Genomic DNA, 27,251 nt, shown 5'->3' with positions numbered 1-27,251 from the left:
CTCTACATTACCTAGCTTCTTATAACTTAAATTATAATGAATTCTTTAAAGATTCAAAACACAAACAAAAGACAAGCTTAAAGATAAAAATGGATAAAAATAAAAAAAAAACAAACATTTCCGGTGCCCACCTATATCTACTTTAGAAATTGATTGCTGCCGTAACATGCATCCGGCTACTGCAGCAGTATCATCTCTCTCTCTTCGTTGTCATCTACCCACATTCATTGATTTACATTTTTTTTTGTAAATTCTTTTTCGATAAAATTGAATATAAACCAAAAAAAAAAAAACAACAAGAGTTCTTTGGGCCAAAAATAATATAATATTTTTATAAGCAGAAGAAAAAACTAAAAAAAAAAAAAGTAGGAAATAAAATGCCATAAGGTACACCCACCAAGCATCAACCGGTCGCCCAAACAACCGGGACCGGCTTATACACAAATGTGGGGAATTTCACATTGAAACTGGCAACATCCTTTTTTGGAAGAAAAAAAAAGCATAACAAAAAAAAAATATAGGATGACAGCAAAGGCGGCAAGTAACATGATTTTGTTTTTTTCTTTTTTATCGTCGGCGTCGCCACCGTCGCATTTTTCGTCGGGGCTATGAAGGAGTAAAGTAGTGAGTATTCCAACAATAGTAATAGCTTGTAGGAGTAGAACCATTACAGTACAACTTCGTTCTTTATCCATTGCTCTATCTGACACTTTTTTTATTTTTGAAAATGCAAATGATGTTTGTTGTCTCGGTGAGAAGTGTATAAGTGAAACTTCTACGAAAAAGAACTTGGCTTGACAAAGCAAAGTAAAGTGGGTAGATAAATATTTCATTGATTAGTGCGGGCGTTATTTGTTTTTTTTTTTCAGATTTTTAATAAATTTTCTGTTTGGAAAAATTAATTTTCATTTTATTAATTTTCAAAGGAAAACTTTTAGTTTCGCTTTATTATTAATATTAAACTGTAAGGAGTTTGGAATAAATGCAATTTCCCCTTCACAAAAAACTGTTAACCTTGGCATTTACATTTTGTTTTTTTATCCCCAAAAAACAGTTGCGAAAAGTTCAAATCTTTTTTAGCAATGTTTTCGCTTCCAGTCAAATGTCATGTTGACTTTTACATTAGTTGACTGGAAATGTTGAAAGTATTTTTTAAGCTGCGTTCACACTCTTGATCAATTCCATCAAAATATCAAATAATGCTTGTTTTCAAGTTTTGACAGTGAAATGACAGTTGCATTCAGATCTGACATTTTACTGACATTAAAAATCCATTAAAAAACGTCAGAAAAAAATAAAAACGTCCACACTTAACTGAGTGTGTGGACGAGTAGCATGATAGTCAATAATAATCATAAAAAATATAGTGTGGACTCTGCTTTAGAATACCATTAAGCGAAGTAATCCAAGTTGAATTGAAGTGGTAGAAATTTAGATGGTCGAGCTATTTTTTGAAAGGTCAGTTGACTGGATTTGTTGGAAGAACTTCATAGTAATTTTATAATGAACGGGAGTTAAATTATGGAAAGGGATATTATTTCTTTTAATAATACAAACTCCTAGATTATAAGCACTATTAAGACGGATGTATTTTATTACTAAAATGTTAACAGCTAATCAGCTTATCTTAATTTTGAATCCAAAATATTAGTTGAGTTCAAATGCGTTATCTTGAAATTAAATTGCTTTTCTTTGCATATATTTATTGATTACAAATTAACAAATTTATGACTCATTTTTGTGGACGACGAAACATAATCGTAGTCGTTCTAAGAAATGATTAAGATTGTTTTGTTTTTGTATATTATTTTACGATCATCCCGATTTATTCAAAATGACTGTATTAATTTAAATAAATAATCAGATTTAAAAGTTTATGAATCATATTATGATAACTAATTCTGGACAATTTCTGACCATTGACTCATAATTTTGTTGAGATATATTGACAGTTAAAAGAATGACGCATGTTACAAAACCTCTTTTTAACTGGATTTGCTGTTGTTAAACAGAGCTGTTCAAAATAGACTAATTTAACTGTTGATTGGTATAAACTGTCAAAACTGTGGTGAATTCGATTATTTCACCATAAACAAGCAGATTTATTTATGCGAATAATTGACTAAAACACAGTTTTCATTTAAATATTGACTGGTATAAACTAGTCTAATCTACATTTAAAATAAAATGGAATGTGGATTCATTTAGTTCAAATGCTACAAAGTGCAGTTTAAAGAATCTGTCTACTGTAGGTCTTCTGATGCTTTGTGATTTAATTGGTATAAAAAGGCTCTTTTTTCTTTTAAATGTGACATAAATGTACCTACATATTTTGATAAAGTTTTCATGTCAAACGGTGGTTTTAATTCTTAAAAGTAGCAAAAAAAATTGTATTTGGTATAAACTGGTCAAAACTGTGGTGAATATGATTGTGATATTACATCATTTTTTTTTTTATTTATCCATTGGTTGGTATAAACTGGTATGATATACATTATTTCTATTGCCATGTAATTTAAGTTCATACAATATAACAGTTGCAAACGGTAATATCAAGAATCTGTCAGTTTTATATCTACTCGGGTTTTGTAGTCATGTTCTAAATGGTAAAAAATTTTGTCTTTCGTCGCTAAAGCATAAATACCTACTTATAAATATATACGTAAATGTAACAAATATTTTCATTCTTTAGTAACTAAATACGACATATATTCATTTTTGGATAGCAAAAATATAACAGTTTAAATCACATTTTCATTTCTTCTAAGGATTGGTATAAACTGGTCTTATAACTATTTCTAATAAAACGATATGTTTATTCATGAAGAAACTTTGGTCCAGAGAGAAATACATCATATTTTTTTTTATTTTCCTTCACTGTTTAATAGTAAAGAAAAAAAAAATAAGAAAAAAAAATAATCCACATTACAACCTCAGTGTATTTATTTATTTTTGCCAAACACATGGTTCATAAACGAAATCTAATTAAAACACCAAGCAAACAAGATTCGTTTACCTGGCATCATTAACCTCTCATAAAATAATAATTTTCTTCTTCCTAGAAAACGCCCTTCTAAAAGGTTTTTTCTTTCTTCCCCATCTTCTTTTGTATGAGTAACAAGAAAAAAAATGTATAAAAAAACAAAAACAACAGCACTAATTAAATAATTACATCTAATCATAAATTCTATGTTATTTTTTTTGTTCATCCCTTCATACATTATATGCAAAAAAAATGTACTCTTCTTTAATGTAATATGTAAGTAAAGGCCAAGAAGAAGAAGAACGATTGCTATCAAGGTTGATTCCCATTTTATGGGTACACTTTTCCATCAATCTGTACTCTGTGAAAGGGGGGTTTGTTACCCCCTCCCCTTTTTAGCCAGCATACACAAATATCGAGACTCGAAATGAAGAACCCAAGTTTTATTATTTCATGGCCACTACAGAAATATAAACTTTTTTTTTATCTATACTCCCACACGAAGCTCAACGAAAACCCCCACGCAACCTCCCCATTCCAGCACCATACTCTGTGTGTTTCCCCTTCACCTCAACAACACAAACCTTTGTGTATATAATATTCTTGTGAATGAATGAAAACCATTGTCCTAAAAAAACACTCATATACATTTCACCACCCCTTGTTGAATATTATTATAAACAAAGAATAGGTAAAACGATTTCCATTAGGATCTTCAACAAAAACGAAGAGGTGAATTGTATGTACATTATTTTTTTATTCACCTTTTTTTTGGTGTATATAGGACAGAAGCGTGTACAAGTTTACCCTGTCCTGACACTGACACTGCAAAATTTATATAAACATGTATTTTGTGACAAAAAAGACAATGTATTTGTGAGCGCGCATGGATTTTCAATCAAAAATGAGAAAGAGAGTGTAAAGTCTGTGAAAGAGGATAACGGTACCAAGCTGTCTATCGGTAAAGGTGTGTTACTATCTTCTTCCATCAGAATTTCAGAACTCCAAAGCTATAATATTTCAATGTTGAGGAAGGGGATGGGTAGAGAAATATGGAGAGAGGGAAAATCCCAATCCATATTCAGTTGAAAGCAGCCCAACCCAAGTCAAAACCTCACGAACACACCCCGCTCACCGAATCGCTATGAAACTGAGCCGAACCGACCCCAACTCACACCGACAGAGAACGGGAAGTATCGGATATGAAGCGAATTTGAGGTCAAGTTTAAATGATGTAACCTTCACTTCAAAGAGGGGTTGGGTTGGTGAATTAAGCGGGGACAAATGAAAAAAAAAAATAAACACACACACACACACAAACAAAAATGATTATTCCGGGGTACTCAAACAAGTTGCCCTCTCTCCAAAAATTAAAGTGAAGAAGATTTCAAAACCAGATTAGATTGTCCTTTTTGTTTTTAATTTTCTTTAATGGGTTTTAACGGTGTTGTGTCGTACCTGCATATAGGGAGGCTAGGCATGTATAACATCCCTGTTTCCTAAACTATGTAGATAGATTACTCTGGAAGAAATTTTTGCTCTCGTGTCGTCTGTATATGTTTTGAGCTTATTGATTTTTTTGCACTTCAGGGGATAGATAGAGAGGAATGGTGCGAACGGTGAACCCAGGTAAATATCCTGTAGATATGCAAATAAATGGTGCTTTCTTCATTCATCAATCATCTCGAGCTTCTGATGGCTAACACGAGCCCATTCTCACCACCAGCTATAAGGAAGGCTGGTCGGTCTGATGGTTGGCTGGCTGGTTGATGGTTGGAAAGAAGAAACTCTTTCGATCGATCATTTCACCAAGCATAAATTTGAGTGAGGCAGCGAAACGAGCAATCAATTTTAGTGTAATGTGATGAAAATGAAAATAAGTAAAGTTTCGTTTTTTTTCGTTTTTCTTTTTTACTTTATGAATGTGCGGTTTCATTCATCAAAGAATGTGACGAAGTAATTGAGAGAACTTAGAGTTTTTTTTTTTTTGCTTTCGTCCTTTTTTTTGTGGTTTTAAATTTATATAAAATTTCGTTTCGAACACAACAACGTAATAGGTAAAGGATAGGGGCAAAAGCAGGGTTAAGAGGTAAATATTTAAAATGAAACGTGACACAATGTCGGGTTTAAGGGATCAAAAAACAACAACAACGACAACGACGTTTGTTGAGAATGTGCTCTCTGGGTGTGCGTGATGTTGTTCTTCCTTTATTTTCGGATAAAATGCTTTCCGGGCAGTTTTAGTTTTTATGTTTTGTTTTTGTATTATATTTTAAGGGCACACCCACACTTTTTTCTTTGTTTTTGTTTTTTTTTTTTATATCTTTAAATTGGGAACATTTGTTGTAGATATTATTTGTGTATAAAATTTAATATTATACAAAGAGATGGGATTATTATTTTCTTTTGTTGGGAAATTTGGGGGTTTTCTTATATTTGTTGTTTGTTTTCAAGAGGATACAAAGCAAATAGATGTGACTTATCAGTTTTTCGAAAGAAATGCAAACGCAGTTTAAAAAAACAAATGGTAGGTAATTCTATATATATATTAAGTTCTTAAAATGGATATTTTTTGTTTTATCTAGAATTTGCCATTTTAGATAGAAGATAACTTTATGAATTTGTACATACATAGTCATTTTTTCAATCAAAGTTAAAAGAATTTTTTGTAGATTTGTGCGAGATGAAATTAAATATTCATATAGTTAAGGCACGTGCGCCGTTTGAAACTACGAGAGGAAATTAGATTGTTTCTAGAAAAAGCTGTTCTTCAGATTATGGAGAGCTTTGAAACTAAAAGAAATTTTTTTTTTTACATTAAACTAATGAAATGAAGAATTTATACTAATTGAAGTGATTGTAAGGAAATTAAATTGTGTTATAAGGCAAAAAGGAGAGTGGGCAAGGTAAACTATTAGGAATGATAATAGAAAAGTAGAAATTTACTTTCACAAAAAATTAAGTTAAGTTCCGGAAACTCGGACACACCTTTAATTGTCAAGTTTACTTAAAATGTAGACTTTCTTTACATAGTTCAACAAATTTGGAAACGTTGAGCAACATTTTTTTTCTGAAAATCGCAATGATACGATTAAAAAAGATGTGAGTGAACACAAAATAATGATTTTTTTACGCTTCATTATAATTTAAAAGTTAAAAAAAAACGTTTCGTCTGATAGAGAACAAACAAAATTTCCTTGTTCTGACACTGACTTCTTGCAAATAATTTTTTTTTGAGTTATCATGCATTTAAAAATTAGTAATTAAACAGATCTACATAGCAACGTTGCTATACTTGTACTTGTCTTGTACTTGTACTTGTCATTTTCATTAGACTACACATTTTTAAGGCCGTGTTCATATTCGGCTTAGTCTTCCGACTTACTTCGACGTCTCTATGTTGCGGTCACACTCAAACTTTCTGATAAGGAAGAAATAGGCAAGTAAAGAAGGATTTTTATACTTGCAAACTCTTTTTGACAGACTCTTTTTGAGTCCAAAGTGAGCAGAGAGTAAATAAGAAGAAGTAAATCAGGTCGAATGTCAAAATGACGTTCAATCGGAAATGGCGACCTTCGTTTTGGATAATCGATTATTTGCAAATGTTGATTATCGATTAATAAACAAAAATCGCTATAGGGACCTTAATTCACTTGCATCTTTCATTTGAATTTTCTACTCATCAAATACGTACCAATCACCAAAACTTTCTACACTCACTATACAAATGCTCCAATTGAAAATAAAAATTAGTTCCGCATACTTTTGATCTCACTTGATGACAAAAGACCATATCAATCCAAACTTCAAACACATAAATCCGATTCTCTTAACTGTCATCTAATTGCTACATCTTTGGCATTAGAAATGAAAAATTAAAAACAAAAAAAAATAAAAATAAAAGAAATAAGAATTTCTCCAAACCATATAAGTGTGGTATACCTATACCGCATCTGTAAAAATATATATAAGAAATCTCGTCTTTACTATAAGTTCATCGTAGCAAGCTATACCAAAAGCAAGTACAAAATGAAAACCTTGATCGTATAACGATCGCTCAACATGACAGCCAACAACTATAACGATCCAAAAAGGTGTGGCGGTCAGTAGCAACATCGCTCTCGTCGTCGATTCGATGCATTTCAAAAACCAACAAACAAACCCGAACAAACAAAGTCATTCGTTGCAATGCTAACCGGTCATTTATACTATATACTACTATACTGTACTCGAGCATAAGCTGAAAAACCACCAAACACCTAAAAAGGGCAAGATATTTATTTCATGATCATTTTGGATCGCAACGCTTTTGTTACGCGCGCGAGTATAAGCGCGCTTTAAAAGTGTGCTTCCTTGAAACGAGTAAAAATGCCCTCCATTTGCACGATATGATAACAAACGAAAACGATCATGACGAACGACAACACAACCAGCATAGCAACCATCAAAAGAGACACCACAGAATGAGAGAGAGCAAAAAGACCTTTGGATTTTGTTAGTTTTAATGTTGGTTGTTGTTCTTGTAACTTAACTTTTTTTTAGTCTGCCCATTATTAATGATCCCGCACTCTTCCCCGTTGTTCCAGTTGAAGATCCTGTCAGTTGGCAAAGTAAATTTGACGTCTTGAAGAACGATGAATGATGAACAAAAGGCAACTAGAAGACAGTGAGCATGTTTGTTGCATGTTGTATATGAGTCGAAACATAAAAATAGATTTCGTGCCTCCACATGGAGTCGCCATATGAAACTGATTTTTACTTGAAAAATATTTAGGAACTATTTAAGGGTTATAGGGTGGATTCGAGAAAAAAAAAATTTGAACTCAAAATTTGACAGAAGGTTGATCAATCCTTTTGACTAATTGTATCCAAAATGGCGTTTTGCGAATATACCATTAAAACAATTTAAAACGGTGTTGACATTGGCTTCACTCCGTCGACTCATATTGACATTTCAGTGAGCTCAAAGATCTTTAATGAGTTTAAAAGATCCTGCCTCTTGGGTTTCTCTTTCTCTCCAGGAAGTGAAAGTGAGAAAGCAACTGAGAAATGTCAAAATGAGTTGGCAGAGTGAAGCCAATGTGAACACCGCCTTATGATATCTGTTTTGAATATAAAAGTATAACAAACACAACCCCTTAGGTAATTTTAGAAAAGAGGAGCAGGTACATACGACTTACTTCAGCACTTTTGATTTTTTAATTGCCAATGAGGATGAGGATGTTGGAGTCTGTATACGATTAAAGACGCGTCTTCTAAACACACATCGTTCTAAACACGATGAAGAGAATGCGTATGATGAAACCACAGCCCCATATTGTGCACAGGCAGGCAAAAGAAAAATAAACTCAATGTATCCGGTGGTATTGGTTAAATCAGTTCAAAAGGAGAAAGGGGAAATGAGGAGGGGTAAAGGGGAGAAGTAGACAAACTATAAAAAAAAAAAACATCACAGGGAAGAGATATTATATTATGGACGCGTCTGGGGCTTTGAAGAAGAATTTTTTACTACTTGTGGGATGTCTGCCCTTTTTCGCTTGCAAAATCATTTAGTAAAAATAAAAATTGTATTATTTGTCTAGATCGATTATGTGTTACCCTATATTATAATTGTGAAAAAAAAAATAATCTTAAAAAATTTGGACAGGTCAAATTTTTTTCAGACCACACATCTTGTGTTTAGGACTTAAATAAAAGAGACAATCAGCTGTCAAGTCAGACTTCAGATTTATGGAAAAGTTAACATGAACAAATTTAAAATAACCTTCGACTGGTATAAAATAACTAGAAATTTGCTCACGTGTTAACAAACAACAAAACTATATAAAATACAAATGACTTTATCAAGTTTCCTTTCATTTAAACCAATAAATTACGATTGGTATAAAAGAAAGAGTTACTTGTTTGGCTGGTATAAATAGAAAATAAGTGTGATTAAGATTGAAATAACAAAAATAAGTAGTTTCCATAGATTTAAAGCTTCATATTTTGTATTCATTGGTTGGTATAAACAGCTTTTGAATGGTATAAAAAAATAACTTCACCACAATTTCATACATTTTTTCTTATATATTTTTGAGAACGCATTAAGTAAATAAGAGAAAATTTTGTTCTTTCTTATTGGTATAAATTGATCTCACTGAAAAATAAATTACATCAATTATGAAATTTAAATCTGGAAGCTTACGCAATAACAATAGAATTGAAATTGATTTGAAGTTGTTATTGATATTTTTTTAAAGAACTGATAAAATAACACCAAACATATCTAACATACCCTAAATTTGCAATTCTGCTGTTCTAGAATAATAGCCAAAGAAAAATAAATACATTAGAAATTATTGTTAATTTAGAAATCGCAATTTGTTGCTGTTTTGGAGAAGATACTCTTAATTTTCGCAAAAGAGATACGTACAAATGATGGTCATAAATAACAAAAAAAGATCATAGATAAAAACTCTTATGGGATCATTTACTTCTAAAAATCATCATCAAAGAGACGCCCAAAAAGATGTAAAAATTTATATTTCGCGTATAAAAATATACGCTAATATACAAAAACAACAACAAGAAAAAAGGGATCTCAGATCGTTTGCATAGCGTCGCGTCGCCTATAATGTTTTAAGGCATACACGCAATATTTTTATTGCACAATTACTGGTAATGATCATTATATTTGAAGCAATGTTTTCATCATCATCATAACATGCACTCTCATAGAAGAATTTTATTTTTAAATCTTGTGTTGTTTACATTTAGGGGTATTGAACACACATTTTTATATATTACTACTTTAAAAGTGTGCTTCCTTGAAACGAGTAAAAATGCCCTCCATTTGCACGATATGATAACAAACGAAAACGATCATGACGAACGACAACACAACCAGCATAGCAACCATCAAAAGAGACACCACAGAATGAGAGAGAGCAAAAAGACCTTTGGATTTTGTTAGTTTTAATGTTGGTTGTTGTTCTTGTAACTTAACTTTTTTTTAGTCTGCCCATTATTAATGATCCCGCACTCTTCCCCGTTGTTCCAGTTGAAGATCCTGTCAGTTGGCAAAGTAAATTTGACGTCTTGAAGAACGATGAATGATGAACAAAAGGCAACTAGAAGACAGTGAGCATGTTTGTTGCATGTTGTATATGAGTCGAAACATAAAAATAGATTTCGTGCCTCCACATGGAGTCGCCATATGAAACTGATTTTTACTTGAAAAATATTTAGGAACTATTTAAGGGTTATAGGGTGGATTCGAGAAAAAAAAAATTTGAACTCAAAATTTGACAGAAGGTTGATCAATCCTTTTGACTAATTGTATCCAAAATGGCGTTTTGCGAATATACCATTAAAACAATTTAAAACGGTGTTGACATTGGCTTCACTCCGTCGACTCATATTGACATTTCAGTGAGCTCAAAGATCTTTAATGAGTTTAAAAGATCCTGCCTCTTGGGTTTCTCTTTCTCTCCAGGAAGTGAAAGTGAGAAAGCAACTGAGAAATGTCAAAATGAGTTGGCAGAGTGAAGCCAATGTGAACACCGCCTTATGATATCTGTTTTGAATATAAAAGTATAACAAACACAACCCCTTAGGTAATTTTAGAAAAGAGGAGCAGGTACATACGACTTACTTCAGCACTTTTGATTTTTTAATTGCCAATGAGGATGAGGATGTTGGAGTCTGTATACGATTAAAGACGCGTCTTCTAAACACACATCGTTCTAAACACGATGAAGAGAATGCGTATGATGAAACCACAGCCCCATATTGTGCACAGGCAGGCAAAAGAAAAATAAACTCAATGTATCCGGTGGTATTGGTTAAATCAGTTCAAAAGGAGAAAGGGGAAATGAGGAGGGGTAAAGGGGAGAAGTAGACAAACTATAAAAAAAAAAAACATCACAGGGAAGAGATATTATATTATGGACGCGTCTGGGGCTTTGAAGAAGAATTTTTTACTACTTGTGGGATGTCTGCCCTTTTTCGCTTGCAAAATCATTTAGTAAAAATAAAAATTGTATTATTTGTCTAGATCGATTATGTGTTACCCTATATTATAATTGTGAAAAAAAAAATAATCTTAAAAAATTTGGACAGGTCAAATTTTTTTCAGACCACACATCTTGTGTTTAGGACTTAAATAAAAGAGACAATCAGCTGTCAAGTCAGACTTCAGATTTATGGAAAAGTTAACATGAACAAATTTAAAATAACCTTCGACTGGTATAAAATAACTAGAAATTTGCTCACGTGTTAACAAACAACAAAACTATATAAAATACAAATGACTTTATCAAGTTTCCTTTCATTTAAACCAATAAATTACGATTGGTATAAAAGAAAGAGTTACTTGTTTGGCTGGTATAAATAGAAAATAAGTGTGATTAAGATTGAAATAACAAAAATAAGTAGTTTCCATAGATTTAAAGCTTCATATTTTGTATTCATTGGTTGGTATAAACAGCTTTTGAATGGTATAAAAAAATAACTTCACCACAATTTCATACATTTTTTCTTATATATTTTTGAGAACGCATTAAGTAAATAAGAGAAAATTTTGTTCTTTCTTATTGGTATAAATTGATCTCACTGAAAAATAAATTACATCAATTATGAAATTTAAATCTGGAAGCTTACGCAATAACAATAGAATTGAAATTGATTTGAAGTTGTTATTTATATTTTTTTAAAGAACTGATAAAATAACACCAAACATATCTAACATACCCTAAATTTGCAATTCTGCTGTTCTAGAATAATAGCCAAAGAAAAATAAATACATTAGAAATTATTGTTAATTTAGAAATCGCAATTTGTTGCTGTTTTGGAGAAGATACTCTTAATTTTCGCAAAAGAGATACGTACAAATGATGGTCATAAATAACAAAAAAAGATCATAGATAAAAACTCTTATGGGATCATTTACTTCTAAAAATCATCATCAAAGAGACGCCCAAAAAGATGTAAAAATTTATATTTCGCGTATAAAAATATACGCTAATATACAAAAACAACAACAAGAAAAAAGGGATCTCAGATCGTTTGCATAGCGTCGCGTCGCCTATAATGTTTTAAGGCATACACGCAATATTTTTATTGCACAATTACTGGTAATGATCATTATATTTGAAGCAATGTTTTCATCATCATCATAACATGCACTCTCATAGAAGAATTTTATTTTTAAATCTTGTGTTGTTTACATTTAGGGGTATTGAACACACATTTTTATATATTACTACTTTTTCGAGTTGGAAAAGTTGGGAAATCGTTTTGAGAGAACATTTTTATTTATATTGTTTTTGAGATGAAAGCTAGGTTGAGTCATCTTCATCGCCTAACAAAAAAAAATTAAAAAAGAATGTCAGAATGTTGAAACTGAAAAGGAAGTGGTATTTAAAAATAAAGTTTTCTTTTTATTTTTGTTTTGTTTAGTGTTTTGAGATGTTATGGATAAATAATATCAAAATTATGATGATTGACGTTTAGTTTTAGCGAATTTTTGCTTTTGTTTAGATTTTCACTTCCGTTGTATAAGCATTTCATCCGGTGAAAAAAGACGAGATGGAATTTTAGATTTCTATGTGTATAAACAAGGAAACAGACAAAATCACTTAAAAGTTCTTAAGAGCTGTTGAAAACTTCCTGTCCGAATGAATATGTTTTTGAGGTCTAACATTTTTGTAAAGCTTGGAGATCTAATCGAATCTGTATTCCATGAAAATCGAATATGCTCAACTAATTGCCAACGAGAAAGTAAGCAAACTTATCCTCAAACGTCAATATAACAGTCAAAATTTAATTTTAGGAATGGTAAGGTAGTGTTTAGTGTTGCGTGGGGAATTTTCTCAAGTGTAAACTGCGCCTAAGGAAGGTATTCTTGAAGTGCTCATAACTGAAGTGGCTCATAAATCTATTCACCACACTATTCACTACAATATTCACCTCACTATTCAACATACTATTCATACAACTTATGAGTGCTCCCGACCACTCTTAAGTTAATATGGCAAACTCCGAAAAAATATCATATGAGTTCTTGTAGAATACGGGCATTAACTTTAAAAACTAAACACACGACAAAGTCTAAGTTGTAACCTTCAAAGGTCACCAAAAAAGCCGCATAATATAAATATTGTAACCAAAAGACATAGTGCGATCGTGAATAAAGTTAAAAACCACATGTTGTTTAACAACTATACAACCAATATGTGTTGTTTTGGCTTAATTCTCTTGTTTGTCTTTTCTTCTCTTCTTTTTCCATAAACGAAAAAAATAAATATTTGGGTAATAAAAAATAATAAAAACTCATCGCAAAAAAATACAATGAATGTTTTTTTTTTTGTGAATGGAGAGAATAAAAAGAACGTCAGAGCGGGTTGACTTTAAATCTGACGTCAACCGGAATTTATTGTTACATACCACAACAAAATGTTTTGAGATGAAAACATTTGGTGTAGTATGGTGTGCGCCACCTCCATGGCAATTTTTATTAATGATTTCAACCTAATGAAATAAAATTATTGAATTTTATTTATTTTATACAAAACAAACAAAAGTTTATTCATATGTCAGACAATTGTGGTATACATTGTCTCAGCTGTTATACAAAAAATGAAAACAATACCCACTACACCGCCTTCGAATATATGACCAAAAATTGTATTTTTGTTTTTATATTTATTTGATTGTTTTCCGTTGATGGAATATCAACTTTTAAGTTTGTTTTTTTTTCAATGACTGCATCTTGGGCAAAACCTTGAATATTACTCGCACCACCCACTTGAAATAATAGCGACAACGACCGTCGGCGGTGACGTTACCTTACTACCGCCGCTGGTTATTGCTGTTGTTTTGTAAATTGCTACCTGTATGCTTTGTGACAGTTGTATACCTTTAGATAATTTATTTGGTTTTCTTCTTAATCGAACAATTTGTATTCATTCAAGCTTTTCAGTATTATTTTGTGTTGTGATGGTTAATCACATTTGTCAGTAATGAGCATTGTAAAAATACTTCCTATAAGTTTTATTACTGACTGGTATGTAATGTCAATTTTAAAAGTTAACATATTTGGTCAGTTTACACAAGGGCTTGTTTATCTGCATATAAAACACTAGATAAGGGATTCTTGATTTATACAAGTGATAGCTTGTCATTAAATTTGTTATTCATCTGTCAAATTTTACTGTCATAAACCTGGGCTCGAACTACAGCATACGTTCGTTAACGTTTTGACTATTGCTCTCTCTATTTAATCAGAAGAAAATGATAGAGACATAAAGCGTCAGTACGTTAAAGTACGTATGCGGTAGTTCGACCCTGGTAAAATGGTAAATGTGGTAAGTTAACTGTCAAATCCATACAAAATTTTGACACCTTTTATACCGAAACTGAATTTTAAGGGATAAAAGTTACCCTATCATTTTGAGTTGAGGTTCAATGTTAACTAATTAACTTTTGACGTTTGTGTGTGTAAATTCAACTCACTTCTGTCAAAAATTAACTCCGAAAAGGGGGTTAAACTTAAAACAACTTATAAACGGTAAAAAATGATTTCTACTCGCAGTTGTTAGTGAAATTATTGCGAAATGCATTCCAAATCTCAGACAATCTGCCTTATAATAAAGAATACTCTCAGTTTTATCCAAATAAACAACCAAAAATCTTCCTTGTGTTTCAATTCTTGGCAACGAGCCAAAAAAAAAACAAAAACTGTCAGTATATGAACTCCGACAGGCAATGTTAACCAACTGAAGCATATAGCATCCTTGTTTGGGTATTTTGTAATTTGGCTTTTGGACAGGCACGTTGAATCTGTGTCACAGTCACACAAAATGTCCAGCTTACCATCGAGTGTGTGCATATATGCTTGTGTGTGAACCATGCTTATCCCGCCCAAAACGTGTCGCATAATAGTTTCGCAAAAACAAAAATACATTCTGATTCTACCTCCTTAACTTGTCCTTGACCTCTTTGACTCTTTCGAGTCTGCATTTTATTATTTTTCTTTTGAAATTATGTAAGTCAGTTTATTTTACAAAAATAAAAACAAACATTTTAAATCAGATTATATTCACCACCCTATATCTACCTACATATAAATGTTATTTATTTATTTGTTATTTGTTTTGGATTTGGTGTTCTCTGGTAGGTGTCACCTGTCAAATACGCCATCAATATCACACAACTGTCATGGTGAATCACCTTGAAAGCTTGAGCTGGTCCAAAGTTATCACACGCTGTGCGTGTGATATGTGTAACATTTCAGTTTACTTTTTATTTTTCAAATTAATGAGAACACAGAATTATTGTCGCCCGCCTCCATATAAATACATAAAATGAATTCGGCCAAAATGTACACATATTATGTACATAAAATTTATATATAAATGCGAATGTAATGCAACTACACAAATAGACAGAGATATCTATATCCTTGCACTTAACAACAATTTCCACTACACTACATGACTACATCCGCCTGTCAAATTCAATGTTACAAAATGAGTGAAGATTTGTCTTCTTTTTTTTTGCCGTTTGCCCTGTTGTTTGAGTGTTTGCTGGAGCATGTTCGTTTGTTCGTTGGCGCGCTCCATTGCGCATTAGTTGCAATGTAGCTATAGTGCTGGGGTGAACTTATTTTTTTGTTATTCCCACACATTTACATGTATGTGCGGGAGGAAATGCGAGAACCCCTTATTGGGTCTTTCTTATCCCATCTCGAATGTAATTTAATTTGTTTGTACCGTTTCGGTTTTCTGAGCTGCCTTTCTAACTCTAGTACATGCAACACTTTTTTTTGTGATATTCTATCGTTCAACGTCAACGTCCAGTGTGTTGTCTTGAATTTCCTATATTGCATCAGTTTTCATCATCATTCTCTGTCCTCCTCCACTCTCTATGAAAATGACACATATACAAAGGAATCTCGCGAGCACTATAACACAATACACATTACACATGTGTGTTTTTTCATGCTAATGCCCGCGGATGTGCATTTTAACATCTATTCATCTTTTCACATCCCACCCTATTCACCATAGTAAAAGTCATCGTGCAGTTGTCATACTCTGGATGAACGAGCATTCGTGTGGTGTGTTCAGTTTTTTTGCTGACAACTTTCAAAGACTCAAGAGACCCTAGGAAAATATCCGTCTTTCTTGGATATACCAGTCTCAGCCAAACCAACTAAAGAGAGAACCACAAGTAATAATATGAAGAAGCGTCTCGTTTACGATTTATACCGCACACAACATAAACTAAAAAAGCTATGCCTGTATCGTGGTAGTCGTTCGAGCCGAAGTTTTCTTTTATCCCCTTACTTTGTATGTGTATAGAAAAGACTGTATACCCTTTTGCTGTTCTGACATTTATTTCTTTTTTTTTTTAAATGAAATGCTTTGAGAGAAGACCTGCGTAAAAGCGACATAATAATATCCGTGTGCGCGCGTAGTAGTTGAACTCGCGGTTGTTGACTCCGCGCGCAGCTTGCCTCACTACCGCCACCATAATGCTGAAGTTGATGCGCGCCAGCTATAGTACTACAATCGATCGTCCACTGCAACTGTCAGAGGGCGACAGCAACAACAATATTGGAGATGTTGCCCATTTTTGCCCTTTTTCCCTTACACAAACTTTGTTTCAAGTTCTTCTTCTTATAAAAATATACTTTGGATTTTTGGTATCGTAATCGTATAATGACGAACGAAATGTAAGAAAAGGGAATAATTGAAAAACATAAATGATCAAAACCATGGAAAAGTTGAAACTGAAGTAAGGTGACGCAGAAGTGGTTGGGTTTCTTTTTTTTGCTGTTTGGTATGATAAGTTCGTTTTCGTTTTGACCACGTGCCAAAAATCTTTTTTACTGGATTGGATTTGAGTCAAGTGGGCACATAAATAGATTTCAGATTTTTTTCTGCAAAACTTTTGAAAAGAATCATTTTGACAGATGAGACGGTATGTCTGCTATTTCACAATGACTCAAAAGTCATGACTTTTTTCAAAAATAAACGAAATGCATGATTATTTCTCAAATTTTGAAGATTGGTTAGAGTGACTGCTAAAAAAGCTTTAAAAATGCTGAATGCCCTTGACTGGATATCCAAAAGGGTAAGGTAGTGCGCATATTTTCAACGTAAAAAACAAAGTTAAGGGACAGTTTCACAGTGCGCAATAATGTGGTCGATTTATAAGCCTCTTCAGTTACGAGTCCTTGAAGGCACCGGCCACAACGTCTAATGTCAAAATTATATTTTCAAAAGAGAGGTCATCACGGATCTGAAAAGCTGATATCAGAACAACTCTTTAGACTCCCACCGATTTGACATGGGAATTCACCTCGGTGAATAGTGAGTGGTGAATATGGGTGCCTTGTTCTCCTTGATAGATAGCAGAATAGGGCTGTTAGAAATTCGTACTTTTAAATTCAAATTGCAGGTAAGTTAGTTTTAGCAGCCTTACAAAACTATGACGTATGTTTTTGACGTTTGGGAATCCACAAACTATGCCAACGACTAACGCATATTGACATTTTCCGATATCCTTAATAAGCATACATACTTGTATTGATTAAAAACTTTGGTTGTCATAAAAATTCCCCCTTACCACAATAAAAAAAACCCACCACCAACCTAATAATCAAATCAAAATTCTTAAGTAATCATTCAAAAATCCATTCTTATAGAGGAATTTATAGGAGTATTTTTTTACAAAGGCACTGAAAATATTATTTTATCAGTTCCCACGAGGGGATATAAAATTATTGAGGATAAAAAAAACTTCAATCATCAAAGAACGTGTATACCAAAATAAAAAAAAAAAGAAAACACAAAGTTTACTTCACACAAAGCCACCCTTGGAAAAGCCAGCGCCAACTCGTGTCGGATATTGTACTCGTACCTTCCTAGAAAGTATAGTGACAAAGCACAAAAATTTAATTAAAAAATGTATTCCTTTTTTAATGGATGCATCGTTGTAAGTTTTTTTTTATTGTTAGAAATATAAACCATGAACTGAACCTAGGCAAGTGTTTACAACAACAACAAAGACGACGACGAGGTGATGTGCGCGGGAGAATGAGAATGCAAAGTGCAATCTATATAAATTAACTATGGGTATCGTTTTGAGAGAGAAGAGATAAAAGGAATAAAGAAATAAAGAAATATCCAAGTTTGGTTTATTCCTTACTACTGCCTAGGGATAGATTTATTCCATTTTAATATAGACATTTTGTAAAATATCATTGTCGTTGCATTGGAGAAAGGGTAAGGTTGTATTGTGAGGCGTTGTTGATGGCGGGGGCCAATGACATTGTCAAGACGTTGCGATGTGAAGCAATTTGCTTTTTTTTGTTGTTTTAATTTAATTTAAGGAAACAGTTTAAGATAATGAAATCTGAAATGTCAAAATACAGTATGTTAATTCATATGAAACTACGCACTTCGAAATTTAATAACGTACGTCCATTCAACACAGGGAATATAAGGTAGTGCACTGGTCTAAAGACTTAGTTTTAAAGTCGATCGAGTGCCAATCGAAATTGTGAACTAAAGTCAGGCTTTCGTGCACTACTTTACCATACATATACTTAAGTGTGTACAGTCCAGTGACACTTAAGTGCACGACATTGGAAACTTAAGTGTCATTTTCAATGTAAAAATGCGCACTACCTTATCTTCTATGTGTTTAGATGACGTCTAGTATTTTGACAGATCTCCTTAAAGGTCGTTTAAGAAATTTGTCAAAATACTTTCACTCGAGAGCTTTTGATGCATTTTCATTTGACAGCTAATTGATCAATTCATTTTCATTCAATTTCGTATTGATATCAAAATATTTCTAAAAACGTTCTGTAACGCAAAAAGAAACATAAAAAACATCAATAAATTAAACACAATTAAACAAACAACATTCCATTCATTCTGCTTCAACGAAGGTGCTAAGAATTAATAAAATTAAAAGAAATAATAAAAAATCCTATAAATGACCCACATCTGTCCCAGTTCCACACCATCTGTCACCCATAACTGTCAGTAACAATTTTATAATAGCAAAATCATTAAAAAAAAAATATTATACAGCCACACTTTATTGTCATCATCACTATCATCGTTGTGTGTATACTGTTTGATCATCACCCACGGAAATCAAAATCAAATTAAAATAAAATAAATTAAAACAACCCAACAAACAGATCGTGCCTTCCATATGTAACGTTCTACTTTTCATTTTATTATTCAAAAACTGTTGGTGGTTGTGAATGAGTAAGGCGGCAGCCATTATATCCGCTGGAGTATTATTTTTTTATGGTTTGGGTGGCCACATCCGATCTACTTAATTTGGACGGCTAAATATGAGCCCCCACAACCATATGCGTGACATTTTAAAAGCATATTTTTTTTTTTATTATTCTGCATAAATGATTGAATTCATATTTCTTATTTCGAATAAAAAGAGGGCTTTTGAAGTATTTGAACTGTCACTTTTGACATAAAGACATGAAAGACGTCAAAAAAAAATATGTTTGTGTACACCTTAGGCAAATTAAAGCTCCAAACAAAATAAATCTATAGGTACTTCGTCTTGTTACGGTAACCCAAATAGCGTTTTTAACTTGGTCACAGGAAAAGCGTACCTTGGCTAATTGTCTGTGAATACAAATGTCTTCCTTTCAATTATTATGTATGCATGTATTTTGTTTTTTTTTTAATTCGTTTATTAAAGGAACAAACAAAAATCCCCTCGTGATATTTCACAAAAGCAAAGCCACCATTGCGCCCCCAGTTTGCTGGTGAATGAGAGAGAGATTCTTCATGTCACGGAAAAAGATACCATCCGTCCGACTTGATTCAACTCGCGATTCAGCCGGGTCCCTACGTTCTTGTTGTTGTTTGTTTGTTATTTCGATTTATTTGTATAATTTGCATAATAAAATTTTAATAAACAATTTGCCATTGAGAAACGTGTTCGGAATTCTGAACGACCGACCGACGGTTATACCAACATAGACGGATGCGCGTTGGGCGCGAACGCCAATGTTCTATACAAATACAAGTTCAAATACAAAGAGGCCAACACAAATGCACTCTCTGATATAGGCTCTGGTTCTGACTTTTGGCTCGCTAGCTGATGGGTTAAAAGAAACAACCTATCGTCATCATCATTGGGTTTGTGTTGTACGTTTGTATACTGTACAGCAGTTTGCCTTGTGAAGGCAAACCAACTTAATGAAGTTTAAACGAATTCCTGGAAAAATTCACGCGTCCGACCGGAAATCACCGACATGGAAACATTTCGTTTTGGCGTTTTGTGTTGCGCGCGGATGGTTTAATTTTTGAACTTATAGTGCCTTTTAAAAACTTCAGAGGAATTAATTAATCATCCGCACAGAAAGTGCATCGTTTTTGTTGAAGAATACCTATAGGATATTTTTGTTTTGCATTTTATTGGTAGTGTTGTAGTTTTATTTTTCTGCTGCTTCCTCACATGTACGTATTTTCTGACGGAAGAGGAGCTTAATTTCTTGGAAAAGAAGGGTCAACACATTGTTGCATATACACAAGTTATTGTGATGATCTTCTTGTGTGTATAGTTTGAATTTAAATATGGAGACTTTTCGATGTGTTGTATATTTTTGTTTCATAGATTTCCATTACTTTGAATTTTTTGGAATTTTTTGTTTGTTTGTTGATTTATGCATAAAGTCATTGGTATACCAAGAAGGTAAAAAGAATAATATTGAACATGACATGATTGTTTGTTTCTAGAGAAGAAAATAAACTGAGTGAATAGGTAATTGAGAAGTGATTTTGCGGGAACACACCTTTCTGTCATTTTGACAGAAATTGTCAATCAAATTATTCTTTGTGAAAAGAAATGTAAAGGTACGATTACATAAATTGCAAAATGGCGTTTACCTTAGGTATCACGCAATTCATTACTTTTAAGCCTAGTACATACTTGGTAAAGCAAGTCGTGAAGTGAATCCATACATTTTTTGTTTGTATTCAATTTTTAAATTAATTTTTTTCGAAAAATATATAGGTAGAGTAGCATCACGAGTGAAAGAGATTCCCGTACATTTTGCCATGAACTACTTCACGTCGTGAAGCAAAACTGTCCAATATTTTTTTCACCAAGAAATTTCACAGGAACGTTCACGGATGACAAAAAAAAATGTATGGATTCACTTCACGACTTGCTTCACCAAGTATGTACTAGGCTTTAAGGGACAACAGATGTCATTTTCATCAAAACTAGAGTTTGACGTTAGACAGTTCTTTAAAGCTCTGTTTGATGTTTCCTCGCAGTGAGAGCTCTGAGAGCCAATTTCACATTCGCGTAGAACTTACTTTTTGTCGATATTGAAAACCTTGAGCCAGATTTTATAATAAAGAAGTGGACATTTTTACATGGAAAGTGACACTTCAGTTTCCAAATGCCTGACACTTAAGTGACATCTATTCGAATGTAAAGCGCAGTTTCGCAGTGAACACTTAAGTTTAAGGATGGTAATTCAGTTTTAAAGTTTAGACATAAAAAGTATTACTTAGGTTACCAATAACGGTTAAAAAGTAAAAATGAGCATCTCTTTGCATTCTCAACACTCGAATGTTCATTCAACACTCAGAGACCTTTTAGGTGTCTTTATTTTTCACTTCATAAAACTCAACCAAGAATAAGACCTAAAAACTACATCGATCATCATAAAATGTCATACAAATTTAAATGTGTTACGAATTGGAGATTTTTATGAAAGAAAAGGATTATGAAGTAGGTAGTTTAAAGATTTAAGGGGAAAATACCGTCAAAATTACAACTGAACTAATCACTTTGGCACCTATCTCTCTGTCCCTTCTTGTACATATAAATCTACATTTTACGAGCATGAAGTATTCCCTTTGTGTTAAATTTTTGAAAGAAAAAAAAGGATCTAGCAAGAAAACGACCTGCTGCTAGTTTGACGATCCTTTTTTCGCAATGAGGATAACACAGTGGCTATTGTTTGATTTCATGATGCATTGTTCCATATTTGAAGTGTCTTTTGACAATACAACTGCGTTTGTATGCAAAAAAAAAAGAATCAATTGTATGACAGTTCAAGTAAAATAATTTTTTACTACCTATTCTGTTAATTTTAGGAGTAATATGTGTGTGTTTTTTTTCTACAGCAACATAATATTATCATTAAAGAAAAATAATAACAATAGATACTTGAAGAGAAAATAATGAAATAAGAAGAAAAAATGTACACTATCGTGTTTATTTTTTCTTCTCGATTCTCTATTTTAATAAATACTATTTTCTTGTCAGTGTTTATCTACTGTTTCAATTTTAGCACCACAGAATATTGACACTTGAGCAAAAAAAATAAAAATTCACTCTCTCTGTCTGTTTGTAGAGATATCTTATCTTGTGTCATTGAAAACAGTTGGTATGGTGAATAAAGGTTTATTTGTTTATTTTGCTATTTCCTTTCTATATGCATATTGTGATATAATTAATTCATTCATTAAAAAAAATAAAGTATTGATTATAGCGAAATATGCATGTGTTTAGTTTGACACTTTCTATAAAATCAGTGTTCTGTTGAGTTAAAGAAACTCACCAATATTCGTGGTGAATATCGATCTATCAAATACTGTTTTGCTAAACAATTTATTTATTATTTATTTTTTCGCTTTCGATTGAAGAAAATTATCGTGTGGATATACATATACACACCACACAGGAAGAATTATGTTAATAATTAAAAAAAATTAGAATACGAACAAATAAATAATAAAAGTTTGAAGACGAAATATGATAAACATTAGCTTGTTGTTTTTGTTGTCCAAATACTGTAAATATTTTTTTTTATCTGTATTAAGAAAACAGGAAATCGAAAAGCGATAAAAATAAATATGAACTAAGAGAGAAATACACATAGCGCGCTATATGAACATGTGTTTGCAAGAGTACGATGATTTGGGAGCACAAACGAAATAAAATTATAGGTATTCAAAACGAAGGTGGTCAAAATTTTGTATGAAGTAATTTTATTTAAGGTTGGTAAAGGTATTTGAGATTACCGTTTTTCTTTAATTCTTAAGAAACATTCTTTTCAATGATAACGTCATTATAGCAACAACAAATGTATTTGTATTTGTGTGTTTTGTAAAAAAAAGTCATGATTAGGAATGAATATGATTGAAGGGAATTCCCATGTCACGATTTTAACAGGCGAGTATACAAAAAACGTGAGGTAGGAAATAATATTTTAAACAAAAAATTGACATTTGGATGATAGTCGATTTTTGACATTTTATGTAATTGATTAAGTTAATTGATATGACAGTTTGGGAAATTATAAGTGATGAATGGTGATAGGTGATACAACCAAATTAAATGTCCATCAGCGCAATGAGGTGGGATTAAAAATTTTGAATCGTAGTGACTAGTCATGACAGCGTTTCATTTGTTTATTTTTTTTAATGTGAAATGTTTAACTTATGTTAGGACGTATGAAAAAAAGTGTAGGTATAAGCGATTTAACTTAAACTTCTAACTCAAAGAAATTTTCCTACTTTTCCTATCAAAACTTTTTAAATCTAACTGGTTCATATCTTAATAATTCGATATAATTGCGCGTTAGTTAATATAAGTAAATGTCATTTTGACGTTTAACAAAGAGTACATTTTCACTTTGCTACAAACTCAGGAACGTGCTTAACTGTGATTGCTGAAATCATCTGAACTGGCAAAAACAACGTTTGACGTGCATGATATGACAAAAACCGTGTCCAGAGAAATTTTCTTACTGAAGGGGCTCTCATGTCTGAAATTTGACGAGATATTATCTGCGTGTTTGTAGTTTGATAGACATTAGACTTCCATTACTCATCAAACTTAATTAATTCCTGTTTGTAACTTTAAAAACCACAATACACAAAATAAGGTAATATCTTACGAACGTTGTCAAAATTTGTTTGTCACAAATGGGCACCAATCTATCAGGTCCGCCTTTAATTTTTATATTTCAATCGCACTAAACAGGAAATTTGTTTTTGTTTTAATTTATAAAATGTCATTTAAAAAAATTATAAACTAAAAAATAACAAATTTTCTTCGTGTTTCTTCGCGGAAAATGGTGAATAATAATTGTTAAAAAAAATTAGTGGTGTGCGCGGTTTTACGGTTTTTGTGCGTTTTTCGTCGGTAAATAAAAAAAATAAGAATTAAGGTAGCTGACGTTGGTCGCCAAATGACATGAGTTTTTTGACGCCATTTAATTCCATAAGAATCATACAAAAAGCTGCGTCAATGTGCCGCTCGTGCGATGACGTTGCGTCAATTTAATGCTTTTGCAGTGACTCTGCGTCAATTTACTGCTCGTTCTCGCATTTTTTCCCGCAGCGTCACCGCAACAGCAGTAAATTGACGGAGCGTTACCGCACGAGCGGCTAGTTGGCGTAGCTTATGGAATCAAATGGCGTCAAAAAACGCATGTGTACAAAGGGCCTAGTATTGGGAATAGAGCGTAATGGATCGTATGAAAATTAACGAATACAAGCAAATCGTATGGCGCACCTATAATAGCGAAATGCTCAGTTTTGTTTTCGTGTCGCATTTTATTAACGTAAATATGAAAGCTGGCCGAATGTTTCACTTTCTCTTTCCATTTGACAGAACGAATAGGAAGGCTTCGTACATTTTTGACATAAGCATCCGTTTGCTTCCGTCTATTATAGGTAGTTAGGATTCCAAGCTCTTAATTCTATCATAACTTATTTTCCTGACATAAATGAGGTGCATTTACCAATAGAAATGTCAAAAACTATAAAAGGGACTTAACTTAACCTAAACTCTAGATGGGCGAATTAAGGTGGTATACTTTCATTAAATCCTTTCTATTCATTTTTTAATTTTATTTTGAGATTCAGATTCATCCGAATAGAAAATAAATGAATACAAAATAACTATACATTACTTTGTTCAACAAAATCCCATTTCACCAGTCAATAGACAAAAAAAAAACGTAATATAAACTTACCTTGCAATGTAACCACACGACATCCATCTTGTTTTAATCGGCGATGCAACACGTTGATTGTCGCATCACTACCATTGCTTGCTGTTGCTGCCACTGATGCAGCAGCACCACCAATGTCCATTGCAACTCCACCACTGCCACTGCCATTGCTACTACTTCCTCCATTGCCGCCCCCGCTTTCAGGTGATGATGATGATACCATACCACCACCAACAGCATTCCCACCACCACTCAACAAATTACTGTCATTATACAAAATGAATAAACTGACTTTGTATCCATTTTGAATGCGTTCCTTCAAATCCGGTGATTTAATTGTTGATAACAAATCAATTTTTCCGGCTGCCAAACGACGCATCATTATGCTAGGTATTGAAAAATTTACCGCAGATCGAATATGTGATTCACTGAACTCATTTGAGCTGCGACAGTCCAATAGGATCAAATCTTTAACATCCGAGCGCAGCTCGGTTTGTAGCCATTCCTTGGATACAAAATCATAATCCGTTTCAGGCATTTTTGTATTTTTGTTTTTTTTTTTTTATATTCACCACACTGGTGATTTTTTTTTCTTCTCAAACAACAAAACAATCTAATATCCCGTCCGTCGACTTTTACTGCTGACAACAACAATACAAAAAAAAAACTGTCCCGAACAACAACAACACCTCAAAACAGAAGAAAAGGCGTGCGTTTTTTATGTAATTTGTTTTTGTTTATTCAATTTTTTCTTCCCTATTCACCAAAATTCATATTTTCAAATTCACCACAATGAAAACAATTTTGCACTTGAACAAAGTTCGATGGAATAAAAATGAAATAAAATCCAGAAAAATATAATTTCTTTCTACAAAAACCTTTTTCGCTTTGTTTATTTATTTTTTTTTTTTTTGTCTTTCCTGGTCATTCACTGTTTTTTTTTTTGTTTGTGATACCTTTTTCGGGGATGTATAACACAAAGATACAAATTTGAGAGGAAGATAATGGAAATATATGAGGAAATTTTCACTTTTTTCTTTAAATGTACACACAGCGCCCTCTTGAATTTTTATTTTTTTCAATTTTTCTTTTGTTGACACATGGGAGTTATATATATTTTCTTATAGAGCTTATAATATTCTATTCCGATCGCATGTTATTCTATCTAAACGTTTTTCTTGTGATAAGTTTATAGCGCTTAAAAATATGGAAAACTTTAGCAATTTTGCAAGATACAAAGAAAAGATTTCCTACAAAAAAAAAAATTCCCTTTTTTTTGACAGTTCCCGCAGAGAAAGAAAAGCAAAAACACGACCAACCACAACGACCGACTAACAAAATCTGATGATGAATTTATCTGAGATTTTTTCGATGTGAAAAAGTTCTGAAATTTCCCTGGTGACTGGTTTTTGTGTATGAGTGTGTAAAAAAATGTCTATGTGTGTGTAAATGTTTGTATATATGTAAAGAGAATGAGAGAAAAAGTAATAAATACAAAAATATCATGTGTGGGGAATATCGAATTTGTATACAAAACACCTTCTCTAGATTGTTGCGCATGTGGGTTTATTTTTCAGCAAAAATTTGTTTGTGTTGAATGTGTGGTGTGGTGAGGTTGAGGTGAAGTGTGAACGGACGGTGGAGTTTTTGTTTTATATACAACTTTTAGTTAATGTTTGATGGTATTTGGTATAGAGTGAAAGAGTGCTGCTGCTTGGTTTTTGAATGAAACATTTGTTGATGGGTGGATGTTAGAAAGAGATGGTAGCTAGTTTTTATTGTATGTTTTCTTTAAAGTGTTCGTGGGCGTTGTGTTTGTGTGTGAGTAAATGAAAAAGATGTTTTCAAATGTAGGTGGATTGAATTTTTCTCTTTGTTAAATTCTCTTTAAATATTAAAGCATTACCAGATAATGATTATTTTTTGTTTAAACAAAACAAATAAATTGTTAATTCGAAAAATTAAAAAAGGTCAATTGTGTTTGCAGCTTCAAATTTGATCTACTTGTGTCAAATTTGAAGCTGCAAACACATTTGATCATTTTTTAGGGACAGTTGGGTGGCCAGGCAGGTGTGTTTGTAAAGTAAATTGGCGAGTTCAGGTTAATGAATTTAAAAAATTAAATGAGTTTAAAAACACTTGCTGATGTCAGTTTATTCCGTCGGTCGATGGATTCTATGGTTAAGCTTTTGATTCTGGCCATGTTTTGACAAGAATAATTGCTGAGGTAACTAAGTGGTATAGGAT

The 27,251-nt window shown here is 32.5% G+C and overlaps 1 protein-coding gene across 1 annotated transcript in view; it reads right to left on the bottom strand.

The window, feature by feature from the left end:
• The window catches only part of LOC129920293 (dual specificity protein phosphatase Mpk3), a 48,779-nt gene extending 22,416 nt beyond the window's left edge, over positions 1-26,363 (bottom strand). Inside the window, exon 1 of the mRNA XM_056001630.1 lies at positions 25,026-26,363. Within this exon, the coding sequence (XP_055857605.1) occupies positions 25,026-25,542 (517 nt within the window). The 5' untranslated portion in view covers positions 25,543-26,363. The remainder of the gene's footprint in view (positions 1-25,025) is intronic.
• Positions 26,364-27,251: the final 888 nt, after the last annotated feature.

Source organism: Episyrphus balteatus, chromosome 4, assembly GCF_945859705.1.
Source record: "Episyrphus balteatus chromosome 4, idEpiBalt1.1, whole genome shotgun sequence".
Classification (NCBI taxonomy): Eukaryota; Metazoa; Arthropoda; class Insecta; order Diptera; family Syrphidae; genus Episyrphus; species Episyrphus balteatus.
This window is presented reverse-complemented; position numbering and strand designations above follow the sequence as displayed.